This window comes from Bos javanicus, chromosome 5, assembly GCF_032452875.1.
Source record: "Bos javanicus breed banteng chromosome 5, ARS-OSU_banteng_1.0, whole genome shotgun sequence".
Classification (NCBI taxonomy): Eukaryota; Metazoa; Chordata; class Mammalia; order Artiodactyla; family Bovidae; genus Bos; species Bos javanicus.
In genome coordinates, this window is record NC_083872.1 from 44,136,548 (window position 1) to 44,152,626 (window position 16,079).

General features: G+C 38.9%; 1 protein-coding gene across 7 annotated transcripts in view; it reads right to left on the bottom strand.

Moving 5' to 3' along the window:
- The window catches only part of RAB3IP (RAB3A interacting protein), a 59,414-nt gene that overhangs the window by 1,046 nt on the left and 42,289 nt on the right, over positions 1-16,079 (bottom strand). For 5 of the 7 annotated variants that reach the window (XM_061416492.1, XM_061416491.1, XM_061416494.1 and 2 more), the window contains exons 7-10: positions 14,254-14,382; positions 10,129-10,241; positions 5,289-5,388; positions 5,134-5,203 (exon numbers count right to left, since the gene is read on the bottom strand). In XM_061416492.1, the coding sequence (XP_061272476.1) occupies positions 5,134-5,203; positions 5,289-5,388; positions 10,129-10,241; positions 14,254-14,382 (412 nt within the window). Of the gene's footprint in view, positions 1-5,133; positions 5,204-5,288; positions 5,389-9,898; positions 10,020-10,128; positions 10,242-14,253; positions 14,383-16,079 lie in introns of those variants that run through there. The other 2 variants (XR_009736426.1, XR_009736425.1) reach the window with 2 other exon arrangements.

Below are 16,079 nucleotides of genomic sequence, written 5' to 3' on the forward strand. Positions count from 1 at the left end.
TGGCAACGTCTAGAAATGTTTTTCATTATTCGTGTCTAGTGAGTAAAGCCCAGGGATGCTACTAAAACATCCTACAATGCACAGGACAGCCTCTCTCAATAAAGAATTATCCAGCTTAAAAGAGTAATAGTACCAAGGCTGAGAAACCCTGCTTTACATTTAGCTGCCTTAAATCCTTTTCAGCACAAGGCACAGATAATAAACAGAATGTAAAATCAATAATAATTTACTACAAACCCACTCAGTATATAATGTGTACCAAACACTGTGAAATGAAAGAGTAAGAGAAGCCAGAGAAGACATCACTTTCATCACTGTCAATCCCTACCACTTATGACCCTTTCTTCCCATAAAGTAGAGTACTTTTCATTTGTCCCTACAAAAACTCTTTTTCAACCAGGAGAAAAAATATGCCTGACGATTTGGCACAAATCATCTGTTCTTAAGCTTAAATAGTATTACCTACCACCAGATATTAAAAAAGATTTCCATTTTATTAAAGTCAGAAAAAGTCAGTTCAGTTATTCAGTTGTGTCCAACTCTCTGTGAGCCCATGGACTGGAGCACGCCAGGATTCCCTGTCCATCACCAACTCCCGGAGCTTGCTCAGACTCATGTCCATTGAATCAGTGATGCCATCCAACCAGCTCATCCTGTAGTCCCCTTCTCCTCCTGCCTTCAATCTTGCCCAGCATCAGGGTCTTCTAATGAGTCAGTTCTTCACATCAGGTGGCCAAAGTATTGGAGTTTCAGCTTCAACATCAGTCCTTCCAATGAATATTCAGGACTGATTTCCTTTAGGACTGACTGCTTGGATCTCCTTGCAGTCCAAAGGACTCTCAAGAGTCTTCTCCAACACCACAGTTCAAAAGCATCAATTCTTCAGTGCTCAGCTTTCTTTTTTTTTTTTTTTTATTTTTAAACTTTACAATACCGTATCGGTTTTGCCAAATATCGAAATGAATCCGCCACAGGTATACATGTGTTCCCCATCCTGAACCCTCCTCCCTCCTCCCTCCCCATACCATCCCTCTGGGTCGTCCCAGTGCACCAGCCCCAAGCATCCAGTATCGTGCATCGAACCTGGACTGGCGACTCATTCCATATATGATATTATACGTATTTCAACGCCATTCTCCCAAATCATCCCACCCTCTCCCTCTCCCACAGAGTCCAAAAGACTGTTCTGTACATCTGTGTCTCTTTTGCTGTCTCGTACACAGGGTTATTGTTACCGTCTTTCTAAATTCCATATATATGCGTTAGTATACTGTATTGGTGTTTTTCTTTCTGGCTTACTTCACTCTGTATAATAGGCTCCAGTTTCATCCACCTCATTAGAACTGATTCAAATGTATTCTTTTTAATGGCTGAGTAATACTCCATTGTGTATATGTACCACAGCTTTCTTATCCATTCATCTGCTGATGGACATCTAGGTTGCTTCCATGTCCTGGCTATTATAAACAGTGCTGCGATGAACACTGGGGTACACGTGTCTCTTTCAATTCTGGTTTCCTCATTATGTATGCCCAGCAGTGGGACTGCTGGATCATAAGGCAGTTCTATTTCCAGTTTTTTAAGGAATCTCCACACTGTTCTCCATACTGGCTGTAGTAGTTTGCATTCCCACCAACAGTGTAAGAGGGTTCCCTTTTCTCCACACCCTCTCCAGCATTTATTGCTTGTAGACTTTTGGATCGCAGCCATTCTGACTGGCGTGAAATGGTACCTCACAGTGGTTTTGATTTGCATTTCTCTGATAATGAGTGATGTTGAGCATCTTTTCATGTGTTTGTTAGCCATCTGTATATCTTCTTTGGAGAAATGTCTATTTAGTTCTTTGATTAAAGACAATCTCTTTAACAAGTGGTGCTGGGAAAACTGGTCAACTACTTGTAAAAGAATGAAACTAGACCACTTTCTAACACCATACACAAAAATAAACTCAAAATGGATTAAAGATCTAAACGTAAGACCAGAAACTATAAAACTCCTAGAGGAGAACATAGGCAAAACACTCTCTGACATACATCACAGCAGGATCCTCTATGACCCATCTCCCAGAATACTGGAAATAAAAGCAAAAATAAACAAATGGGACCTAATTAAACTTAAAAGCTTCTGCACAACAAAGGAAACTATAAGCAAGGTGAAAAGACAGCCTTCAGAATGGGAGAAAATAATAGCAAATGAAGCAACTGACAAACAACTAATCTCAAAAATTTTTAAGCAACTTCTACAGCTCAATTCCAGAAAAATAAATGACCCAAACTCAGCTTTCTTTATACTCCAACCCTCACATCCATACATTAACTACTGGAAAAACCATAGCTTTGACTAGATGGACCTTTGTCAGCAAAGTAATGTCTCTGCTTTTTAATATGCTGTCATAGCTTGGTTGGAGAAGGCAATGGCACCCCACTCCAGTACTCTTGCCTGGAAAATCCCATGGATGGAGGAGCCTGGTAGGCTGCAGTTCATGGGGTCACTAAGAGTCGGACACAACTGAGCGACTTCACTTCCACTTCTCACTTTCATGCATTGGAAAAGGAAATGGCAACCCACTCCAGTGTTCTTGCCTGGAGAATCCCAGGAACAGCGGAGCCTGGTGGGCTGCCGTCTATGGGGTCACACAGAGTCGGACACGACTGAAGCGACTTAGCAGCAAGCTTGGTCATAGCTTTTCTTCCAAGGAGCAAGCGCCTTTTAAATTCATGGCTGCAGTTACCGTCTGGAGTGATTTTGGAGCCCAAAAAAATAAAGTCTGTCACTGTTTCCATTGTTTCCCCATCTATATCATGAAGTGATGGGACTGGATGCCATGATCTTAGTTTTTTGAATGTTGAATTTTAAGCCAAATTTTTCACTCTCCTCTTTCACCTTCAACAAGAGGCTCTTTAGTTCTTTGCTTTCTGCCATAAGGGAGGTATCATCTGCGTGTCTGAGGCTTATTGATATTTCTCCCAGCAGTCTTGACTCCAGCTTGATTCCAGCTTGTGCTTCTTCCAGCCCAGCGTTTCTCATGATGTACTCTGCATGTAAGTTAAATAAGCAGGGTGACCATACACAGCCTTGATGTACGCCTTTTCCAATTTGTAAGCAAGTCTGTTGTTCCACATCCAGTTCTAACTGTTGCTTCTTGACCTGCATACAGATTTCTCAGGAGGCAGTTAAGATGGTCTGGTATTCCCATCTCATAAAGAATTTTCCACAGTTTGTTGTGATTCACACAGTCAAAGATTTTGGCATAGTCAATAAAGCAGAAGTAGCTGTTTTTCTCGAACTCTCTTGCTTTCTCGATGATCCAGCAGATGCTGGCAATTTGATCTCTGGTTCCTCTGCCTTTTCTAAATACAGCTGGAACATCTGGAAGTTCATGGTTCATGCACTGTTGAAGCCTAGTTTGGAGAATTTTGTTAGCATGTGAGATGAGTGCAATTGTGTGGTAGTTTGAGCATTCTTTGGCATTGCCTTTCTTTGGGATTGGAATGAAGACTGACCTTTTCCAGTCCTGTGGCCACTGCTGAGTTTTCCAAATTTGCTGGCATATTGAGTGCAGCACTTTAATAGCATCATTTTTAAGGATCTGAAATTCCTTAGAATTCCATCACTTCCACTAGCTTTGTTCGTAGTGATGCTTCCCTAAGGCCCACTTGACTTCACATTTTTATCAGTCATAAAAAGTACTATACAGTTTAAAGACTGCTTGTATGCTCTGCAGCCTTTTTAAATTCAATATTGATTAGAGACAGATTTCACCCCTATTCTTTTAGGCATTAAAACCTAATTACCAAAAAAACCCAAAAAAACCCTAATTACACGGGATTATAAACAAATGACTGTTTTATATACCAGAGTTTGAAAATGCTAAACTTAAGTTTTTACCAACACAACTAATTCTTCCAAAGGGTTAACATTCACTGGTTTACATTATTAAAACACAGTAGGCTTTTACCAGTTTTTCAGTATAAGTAAATTTTCAGGGTCTGGAAAAAGAAAAACAAGAAAATTCTCCACAACTTCAAATACAAAATTGGCATGGACTTGTCCCTAGCTCAGTATCTGCTATTTCTGTTTTAAAACAACCATATGTATTAAAAATATATATATTTTGGAGCTGTCAGGTCATGTTAGTTTCTATGGCTGGTATTTAAGACATCCGACTATAAAACCATAACTGATCATGAAAGACTACAATTAAAAATGCTGCCACCCTGGCACTATGTTAGCTCTCTGGATATATTATCTACACGTTTCTGTTGATTTAGAAGACAGTGATCTTTACTCCATTCGGAATTACCCTCACAACTACTTTATTAACTCACATGTGAAAGGAGAAAATACAGAAAAAGCTTAGTGCCTTGTGGGCTCCACTAATTAAAATAAGCCTGATCACATTTAGAGCTTGTTCAGTTTTATTTCTTTTTTTTTTTTTAATTTTTAAACTTTACAATATTGTATTAGTTTTGCCAAATATCGAAATGAATCCGCCACAGGTATACATGTGTTCCCCATCCTGAACCCTCCTCCCTCCCCATACCATCCCTCTGGGTTGTCCCAGTGCACCTGCCCCAAGCATCCAGCATCATGCATCGAACCTGGACTGGCGACTCGTTTCATACATGATAGTATACATGTTTCAATGCCATTCTCCCAAATCTTCCCACCCTCTCCCTCTCCCACAGAGTCCATAAGACTGTTCTATACATCAGTGTCTCTTTTGCTGTCTCGTATACACAGTTATTGTTACCATCTTTCTAAATTCCATATATATGCGTTAGTATACTGTATTGGTGTTTTTCTTTCTGGCTTATTTCACTCAGTTTTCTTAAGGAGTATTTTCAACGGGCTTTATGCTCCTCTCACATTTACCATCTGGTTTATCATATATTCCTTAAACGTTAAAACTGATCCTGCTTCAAACTCAAGATTAGAGTAAAATGTGGCAAATCTAAGGATTAAATACAACATGTTTTAAAAGATGCTTTTGTTCCCAAATTCTTCACACATTAGACCTCTAAAAGAGATTCAATATACATGTACCAATAATGTTTATTTGAGCATTACTATTATGTCCTATACTTTTTACTTAACTTTCATGCAAATATTTTATAATGAATTGACACTCACCATCTTGCTGTTTCACAAGTCCCTGCTGAATGTACCGAATGTATGTGAAAAAGTTACAGACAGAAGTGATCTGGGCCAAAAAGAAAAGAATGTTAAACAGTCAAATGTTTCATGTCAAAGAGAGCTTTATTAAAATTCATGGTTATATTACTTACCCTGTATCTGCAAAAAGGAGAAATGTAGTAGTAGTTGCTTGAGTCCCCTAGTTTAATTCTGTGTTTACAGGACTTGCTCTGACCTGTGAGAGCACATTTTCTGTAAAATAAGGATAAATTTTAGTTTTAAAAAATTAAAAGCATTTTGCCCCTACCTTCTGAACAAGTTGCACACTCATTCAGACAACAAATATTTGACAACCTACCCTTTATCAGGCACTCTGTGAAGATGACAAAGACAAAAGCCCTACCCTCTAGGGCTTACATTCTAGTAGAAGTTTACAGGCATAGCATTCAGCATGGTTCTAGAAATAAAAGCTAGATGTTTTGATATATACCCTTGCTTAGTCACTTCAGTCGTGTCCAACCCTCTGCGACCCCATGGACCATGGCCTGCCAGGATCCCCTGTCCATGGGATTCTCCAGGCAAGAATACTGGAGTGGGTTGCCATTTCCTTCTTCAGTGATAAAGTATGAAGTAAGTGAAATGAAGTCGCTCAGTCATATCCGACTCTTTGAGACCCTTTGGACTGTAGCCTACCAGCTCCTCCATCCATGGGATTTTCCAGGCAAGAAGAGTATTGGAGTGGGTTGCCTTTTCCTTCTCTAATATATGTCCTAACCAGGAACAAAGTTACAAATAAGTAATCAGCTGCAGGGCAGGTCACAGCTTTCCACCGGGACTTCAACTGCAGCCATGAAATTAAAAGATGCATACTCCTTGGAAGGAAAGTTATGACCAACCTAGAGAGCATATTCAAAAGCAGAGACATTATTTTGCCAACAAAGGTTTGTCTAGTCAAGGCTATGGTTTTTCCTGTGGTCATGTATGGATGTGAGAGTTGGACTGTGAAGAAGGCTGAGTGCCAAAGAATTGATGCTTTTGAACTGCAGTGTTGGAGAAGACTCTTGAGAGTCCCTTGGACTGCAAAGAGATCCAACCAGTCCATTCTGAAGGAGATCAGCCCTGGGATTTCTTTGGAAGGAATGATGCTAAAGCTGAAACTCCAGTACTTTGGCCACCTCATGTGAAGAGTTGACTCATTGGAAAAGACTCTGATTCTGGGAGGGATTGGGGGCAAGAGGAGAAGGGGACGACAGAGGATGAGATGGCTGGATGGCATCACTGACTCTATGGATGTGAGTCTGAGTGAACTCTGGGAGTTGGTGATGGACAGGGAGGCCTGGCATGCTGCGATTCATGGGGTCGCAAAGAGTCGGACACGACTGAGCAACTGATCTGATCTCAACTTCTGTCTTAGTTGAAAAAAACTTAAAAGTAACTGTTCAAGTCTCAAAACATGCTACTGATACCCTGCAGGACAACAGTTTCCAGATGGGATACTTTTTGGTGTGTTGGGTTGGTGTATATGCATTTAACATGGCACCTAGGCCTGAGAAATACAAAGGAATAAGATATCTTACAAATACACTGCATCTTAACAATTACAATTACACAAAGAGTACATACTACATTTAGACATACAGACCTTCTTCTTTGAATACTACAACATGTATGAGGGTTTTCAGGCTACGATAGGGTGAAAGCCTCTTGAGAGCAGGGAATGTACTGTATTCATCTTTAAATGCCTGACAATAAGTATCCACCTGGCAGAGAGCAGACATTCAGTGGTTGCTGGTTAAGTGAAGGCCACCTGTCACTCCACTTGCTCAACAAGATCAGGTTGGACTCACAGAAGCCCAGCTGTCACCCTGCTAAATTAGAAGCTTGACTAAAGACAGCTACCACTTCTTGTCAATGCAAACTTAGTGTAGCTCTAAAGTAAAATAAAGTGGCCAATAGCATTTTATAGGACATTATAAGTCATAAAGAAAAATGTATTAACTAGACGTTGAATTTTCAGCTATACTTACGAGAAATATGAAATGAATGTGGCTCCATATTAAGCAAACACACAACAAATGGTTACTTAAAAAAGAATAATTCTGGCCATTCGAATCACAGAAGAATTCTTACCTTTTCAAAGAGATTTCACCTCACTGTTCCTTTATTAGAAAATGCCTTTAATGATCTATAATAATATTTAAAAGCACTACTACTAGCTTGAGGATGGACGATCAAGAAATTTAAGGCACAAGTGTTAAAAAGTCCTTAGAACTATACTATTTTAAGCATAATTTACACAAGAGAAAAAAGTAACCATCAAACTGATAAAAATCACCTTTACACCGCTCTTCTGGAAGCAGACATATATCTGTTTGTCCACTATTTTTCTAACTTTCAAATGACTCAGGTAAAATGGTTTTAAGTATCAACTTTTAAAATAATAAAGTGTTTAAGTTATCTCATTTCTGAAGCTAATATATTTTTATTTGAGCTAGAATTCAACGCTAAGTCTTCTGACCTCTAATTCCGATTAAAAAAAAAAAAAAAACATATCTCAGTATCTCAATAGCTCTAGTCCCAAGATTTCAAATCCTTGCTTGCCATTTTCACTCAAGAATGTCAACGTGTCTAAGTCTGCATCTATCATCTTGTAAACCAGAGCCCTATTAACTTCCAAAAGTTCACATCACCCATCCAGTCACCTCTAACTCCTTTCTTTACACATCTTTCCTCCCCGTATACTCATCATCCACTGAACGCAGTTACCTTGTTTCCTTCTTCAGTCTTTGTTATCCAAATTCCATCCACACTTCTAAAACCCAGATCAAACCAAAGCCCCTCTAATAACAGTTCTCATCACCACCAGTGGAATGACTTTGCCTTCCACAAAATTCCCAGAGCACTATGCCATTCACTTAGTGACTGTCTTGACAATCTCATCCACAAGAGCCTTAGCCAGGGCCATACTTCACGTTTCATTCAAAAAAAAGAGACAACATTTTCCTTTGGTTTTCTCCACACAATATGCACTGCAAACATCTTGGCTTCTGGCCCCATTTCCACAAGCACAACAATACCCTTAATTGTTCCCTAAATAGCTCAGTTGGTAAAGGATCCACCTGCAATGCAGGAGACCCCTTTTGATTCCTGGGTTGGGAAGATCCGCGGGAGAAGGGACAGGCTACCCACTCCAGAATTCTTGGGCTTCCCTTGTGGCTCATCTGGTAAAGAATCCACCTGCAATGCAGACCTGGATTTGATCCCTGGGTTGGAAAGATCCCCTGGAGAAGGGAAAGGCTACCCACTAGAGTATCCTGGCCTGGAGATTCCATGGACTGTAGAGTCCATGGGGTCACAAACAGGTGGACATGATTGAGTGACTTTCACTTTCATTCAGTATAAGTATTTTACTAAAATATTGTAAAAATCTACTGTAACTGAGACTTCATTTGATGATACTGCACATTTAATATGTGGGATAGATACAATGCAACCATAAATTTAAAATCCTACAATAAAAACTGCTATTTGTTAAAATAAGGTATAACACAGAACTTAGAACTACAAAAACTGCTATCATTAATGATAGGAGTTTGTTGATGAGTAGAATTTAGGAATGTAAATCTCTTCCCCAAAATTCAGAGGCCGCCATACTACAAGTGTGGCTGCTGCTGCTAAGTCGCTTCAGTCGTGTCCAACTCTTAGCGACCTCATGGACTGCAGCCCACCAGGCTTCTCCGTCCATGGGATTTTCCAGGTAAGAGTGGGTTGCATGGGAATGTAAAACAGGACACAACTCTAGGTAGACAGACTTGCGGCTCATGAACAAACACAGGACTAAAAAAATAAGTTACCCAAATACCAGCACTGACTGATCCTGCTGAGAGTGCAATGTGCATAACAGGAAACAGGAAGAACGACACAACTCCCACAACTGGTTTTAACAGACCTAGCAGTTAATCTCAACCAGCTGTTTCCTCTTCTGCCTTCAAATAGCCTGCCTGACAGGATTCAACTGTTGCTAGCTAGGAGCTCTCTTGGGCCTCCTAGTGGTAAAGAACCTGCAGGAGACATAAGAGATGTGAGTTCGATCCCTGGGTGGGGAAGATCCCCTGGATGAGGGTATGACAACACACTCCAGTATTCTTGCCTAGAGAATCTCATGGACAGAGGAGCCTGGCAGGCTATATGGTCCATGGGGTGGCAGAGACTGGGACACAACTGAGTGACTTAGCATGCACGCACATGAGCTCTCCTAGGCTCTTCAGTCCCCTTATACTGATCTAGTTTTTAACCAACTAAGCAGCTTCCCCTAAATCTTTCAAAGTCACCTTTTAAACAGCTGTCCCAAAGGTTTTGGGTACTGCTGGTTTCAATCTTTTTCTCCCAGAACTGGTTGGAAAAAGGCTTGTTCTGCTATGAAATGTGGTCACCCGTGAAGGTACACAACTGTCAAATATTTCTTACACATGAAGACAGAAATGTTTCTTTACCAAAGTGAAAAAGCTTTACAATGAGACTACTGAAGAAAAGTACTAGCCAAGTCTTTTGGTACCCTGTTTTCATGCTTGGTAAGACCCGGTCTAATTCACTGTCTTTTCAAATTATTTTTGAAGCAAATTTCAAGAAGAAATATTTTATACAAAAAGCCCAGAACATGAAAAGTACAACAACAACAAAAATCTGCTTATGACCCATTAAAGAGATTTCATAATCAGGTAATAGATTACAATATGTGGTTTACAAAAAAAGTTTCTGACACCTGATCTACCTGGATCCCACGTACAGGTCTGTAATTAAAGAGCTCTCCACTGACGATACATCTGAAATCCCCACACTGCCTGCGGGTTGGTCTCTGGGCTGCACAGACTCTAAACAGAAAACTGACGAGAGATTTAACCATATTTAAAACCAGAAAAAATTAGAATAACTACAACACATAAATTTTTAAAACTCAGTATTCTTCCACAAGACATGATTGTGAAAACATACTTTGGTCCTCCGCATTCAACTGCAGATGCTTTCACGAATCGAACAGGTTGTAATCCCACTGGTTCAATGCTTAAAGTGTTGTTCTCCACAGCCTCCAGAACAGCTGAAGCCAACTTCACAGAACACAGAAAAATATTAGATGCTGACAGGAAAATGTAAAAATTCTAGTTCACAGTAAACTGATGTTCAAAAATTATTTTTCCCCAAGTTCCCCTAGATTTGCCTTAGCTAATGAAAAAGAAAGAAACCACACAAGCCTGGTTTGAATTCTTTTATAACTCTGATATTGTTATGAAAAGTGATTCAGTTACAGCTAAATAACTTTTCTCATTTTCTGGAAGGAAATTAAAGACATTAATTCCAGATCACCCCTTATCACATCCACTATTAAAGTCACTTCAAAATGAATATCTTAATGCTTGATTTTACTAAATTTATGCATTATTTTTTAATATTGGTCATCATATTAGAGCAATATATATTAAACAGAACTATATATTTAATGATCACATAAATACACCAATTGTATTTATGTGCACAAGAGTATACAAAAGAATTAAATGAATTATCAAATATTAAATGCCCAGATGGAGACGGTAGTAACTGATAAACAATTGATGAAATGGGCAAACTACTTTATTCTGGCAAGATTACTTATACGTAGCAATCCACCTAAAATTAGGGCCAGAGCCATAATGACTAACAGCTATATGTCAAAAGCATTTTATTCTTCCTCTTCTCCTTACAAGTAGTGTTGTAATTAACACATTAAAAAAATCATACACCATGATCAAGTGGGCTTTATCCCAGGGATGCAAGGATTCTTCAATATCCGCAAATCAATCAATGTAATACACCACATTAACAAATTGAAAAATAAAAACCATATGATTATGTCAATAGATGCAGAGAAAGCCTTTGACAAAATTCAACATCCATTTATGATAAAAACTCTCCAGAAAGCAGGAATAGAAGGAACATACCTCAACATAATAAAAGCTATATATGACAAACCCACAGCAAACATTATCCTCAATGGTGAAAAATTGAAAGCATTTCCTCTAAAGTCAGGAACAAGACAAGGGTGCCCACTTTCACCATTACTATTCAACATAGTTTTGGAAGTTTTGGCCACAGCAATCAGAGCAGAAAAAGAAATAAAAGGAATCCAAATTGGAAAAGAAGAAGTAAAACTCTCACTATTTGCAGATGACATGATCCTCTACATAGAAAACCCTAAAGACTCCACCAGAAAATTACTAGAGCTAATCAATGACTGTAGTAAAGTTGCAGGATATAAAATCAACACACAGAAATCCCTTGCATTCCTATACACTAATAATGAGAAAACAGAAAGAGAAATTAAGGAAACAATTCCATTCACCATTGCAACGGAAAGAATAAAATACTTAGGAATATATCTACCTAAAGAAACTAAAGACCTATATATAGAAAACTATAAAACACTGGTGAAAGAAATCAAAGAGGACACTAATAGATGGAGAAATATACCATGTTCATGGATTGGAAGAATCAATATAGTGAAAATGAGTATACTACCCAAAGCAATTTATAGATTCAATGCAATCCCTATCAAGCTACCAACAGTATTCTTCACAGAGCTAGAACAAATAATTTCACAATTTGTATGGAAATACAAAAAACCTCGAATAGCCAAAGCGATCTTGAGAAAGAAGAATGGAACTGGAGGAATCAACCTACCTGACTTCAGGCTCTACTACAAAGCCACAGTTATCAAGACAGTACGGTACTGGCACAAAGACAGAAATATTGATCAATGGAATAAAATAGAAAGCCCAGAGATAAATCCACGCACATATGGACACCTTATCTTTGACAAAAGAGGCAAGAATATACAATGGATTAAAGACAATCTCTTTAACAAGTGGTGCTGGGAAAACTGGTCAACCACTTGTAAAAGAATGAAACTAGACCACTTTCTAACACCATACACAAAAATAAACTCAAAATGGATTAAAGATCTAAACGTAAGACCAGAAACTATAAAACTCCTAGAGGAGAACATAGGCAAAACACTCTCCGACATACATCACAGCAGGATCCTCTATGACCCACCTCCCAGAATATTGGAAATAAAAGCAAAAATAAACAAATGGGACCTAATTAACCTTAAAAGCTTCTGCACATCAAAGGAAACTATTAGCAAGGTGAAAAGACAGCCTTCAGAATGGGAGAAAATAATAGCAAATGAAGCAACTGACAAACAACTAATCTCAAAAATATACAAGCAACTCCTACAGCTCAACTCCAGAAAAATAAACGACCCAATCAAAAAATGGGCCAAAGAACTAAATAGACATTTCTCCAAAGAAGACATACAGATGGCTAACAAACACATGAAAAGATGCTCAACATCACTCATTATCAGAGAAATGCAAATCAAAACCACTGTGAGGTACCATTTCACACCAGTCAGAATGGCTGCGATCCAAAAGTCTACAAATAATAAATGCTGGAGAGGGTGTGGAGAAAAGGGAACCCTCTTACACTGTTGGTGGGAATGCAAACTACTACAGCCACTATGGAGAACAGTGTGGAGATTCCTTAAAAAACTGGAAATAGAACTGCCTTATGATCCAGCAATCCCATGCTGGGCATACACACTGAGGAAACCAGAAGGGAAAGAGACACATGTACCCCAATGTTCATCGCAGCACTGTTTATAATAGCCAAGACATGGAAGCAACCTAGATGTCCATCAGCAGATGAATGGATAAGAAAGCTGTGGTACATATACACAATGGAGTATTACTCAGCCATTAAAAAGAATACATTTGAATCAGTTCTAATGAGGTGGATGAAACTGGAGCCTATTATACAGAGTGAAGTAAGCCAGAAGGAAAAACATAAATACAGTATACTAACGCATATATATGGAATTTAGAAAGATGGTAACAATAACCCGGTGTACGAGACAGCAAAAGAGACACTGATGTATAGAACAGTCTTATGGACTCTGTGGGAGAGGGAGAGAGTGGGAAGATTTGGGAGAATGGCATTGAAACATGTAAAATATCATGTAGGAAACGTGTTGCCAGTCCAGGTTCGATGCACGATGCTGGATGCTTGGGGCTGGTGCACTGGGATGGCCCAGAGGGATGGTATGGGGAGGGAGGAGGGAGGAGGGTTCGGGATGGGGAACACATGTATACCTGTGGCGGATTCATTTTGATATTTGGCAAAACTAATACAATTATGTAAAGTTTAAAAACAAAATAAAATTAGAAAAAAAAAAAAAAGAACAATGTAAAAAAAAGTAGTGTTGTAATTAAATTCTCTGAAGACTCGTAGGATTAACTTTCTTAAAACATTTATTGACTGGATATTTGTAGACAAACCTTCCACATGTAAGAACAAATTAAAGTTATGACCTTACATTTGCATAGTGTTTTAAGGTTTTCTGTCTACTTGAAAGTGTCAAAGTGTTAGTCACACAGTCATGCCCGACTCTTTGAAGCTCCATGGACTGTAGCCCACCAGGCTCCTCTGTCCATGGAGTTCTCCAGGCAAGAATACTGGAGTGAGTAGCCTTCCCTTTTCTAGGGGATCTTCCCAACCCAGGGGTAGAACCTGGGTCTCCTGCATTGCAGGCAGATGCTTTACCGTCTGAGCCACCAGGGAAGTTTTTCTATCTACTTAATTGACTTCGTTTTGTCTTAACAAACCTGAGACACGGGCAAGGAAGGCATTTTTTCCCCCATTTTAATGATGAAGGAACTAAACAGGAGTTTTAAAATCACATATGGATAAACCAAACAAACAGCCTGAAGTATACAGAAATTCCTTTACACTGACTCTTGGACTAAAAGTTAAGAAATAAGCCCTACCCCCTTAACATACTTAATACTTCACTCCAGTGCAAAACACACTGCAGTGTGAGTGATCCTCTGCTCAAATAAGGAAGGAGGCTCAGTAAGTGAATGCCAAGAAATTATTATGATCCTAATATGGAATGGAGAAAATGGTAAAACATGACATTTTATAAATTATCTGTGTAAGAGATAGTAAAATATGTAACATGTCTAAGTAAAAGGTATAGGAACAACTCTAATGCATTTCTATTAAAGTTTTTTTTTAAATTACCTCACTTTTTGAGAAGGTTAAACAAGGAAAGATATCTTCCTGATAGATTTTGTCTAAGAAAGGACAGGTTCTGTCCATTGTGGGTTCATCCTTCCAAGATCTGAATTCATTATACAGGGATAAGTCAGCCTGACAAAAGAAAACATAAAATAACTTTTTAAAAAGTACAAACAAAAAATCACTTTATAAAACCAAAACCTAATTAATATATTACCAAAAAACAAATACTCTTTATTTAAAATAACAATTGAACCATTCTTGATTAGTTATAATACAGGATAGCAATTTTTTAATTGAAGTATAGCTGATTTACAATATTGTTTGTTTCAGGTGTATAGCAAAGTGATTCAATTAAACATTTTTTTTCAAATTCTTTCCATTATAGATTATTATAAGGTATTGAATATAGTTCCCTGTTGTTGTTTTAGCTGCTAAGTCATGTCCAACCCTTTAGTAACCCCCTGGAGTGTAGCTCGCCAGGTTCCTCTGTCCATGAGATTTTCCCAGGCAAGAATACTGGAGTGGATTGCCATTTCCTTCTCCAGGCGATCTTCCCCACCCAGGGATTGAACCTGCCTCTCCTGCACTGGCAGGCAAGATCTTCCCCACTGAGCCACCAGAGAAGCCCATGGTTCCCTGTACTATACAGTAAATTCTTGGCTTATTTTATATACAGTGGTGTATATCTGTTAATCTCATCCTTCTAACTTATCCCTCTCTCAGCCTTTCCCCTTTGGCAACCATAAGATCCCTTCTATGTCTGTGAGTCTGTTTCTGTTTTGTAAATAAATTCATTTGTACCTTTTTTAGGATTTCACATATAAGTGATCATATCTGTGTTTTTCTTTCTGACATCTTCAGTGAGTATGATACTCTCTAGGTCCATTTACGTTGCTACAAATGGCAATATTTCATTCTTTTTAAAAAACAATCCAAACTCCCAAATAACTAGGGGGTGCTTTTCAATGTAATCACTACGGTGTCAAAGATCACTACCATTACCTACCCACCAAAAACAGTGTAACACTAATGTTGGAGTTCTTCTTAAGACACAGGTGCACACTGTTCTGAATACAAAAGTTTTCTGAAAACAAACAATTTGGAGCCAAGTTAATTAAAACAAGTGTTTAAACAGAGGCTGACCAAATTGTGAAATCTATTTTGGGGTCAAAAGTGACACCACCTGTTCAGCTATTTAAGGCATTTCCAGAATTTTCAAAAATTTTACTCTATAAGCTGCAAAACTAAAAGCAGCACACACACACAGCCTCCTAAATTGACTATCTCAAATACACAACATTCATTTAGATTTTTTTTGCCATTTCAACATCTAGTATCTCCCATCTGAATTACCAATAATCTAGCTGGCACCGGCCTTCCTATTCACTCTTCCAGTTGTCTCTTCTCTTTCCTTCCAATTTAATAATTTTTCCCAAGTATTCTTCTCTTTGGATTCCCCCAGCCCAGCTCAATACTGCACATCAGCATATAAAGGTCCACCCAGCCCCCAGCCACCCAAACACAGAGCAGTGTCCCTCAGCCTCCCGCAACTCTAAGCCACTCCTGTCCAGAGGCACTAGCCGCCCTGTGAATGAAACACTGACTGCACCTGCGGCCTCCAGCACAGCTCAGACGTGCGTGTCGTCTATGTGAAAGTAACCAATCCTGCGGCCTCCAGGACAGCTCAGATGTGCATGTAGTCTGTGTGAAAGCAACCAAACCTACAGCCTCCAGGACAGCTCAGATTGTGTGTAGTCTAATGTGAAAGTAACCAAAGACTGGCTGTACCCCAGCTTTCCTAGAGAGTTCCCTCTAAGGTGTATAAT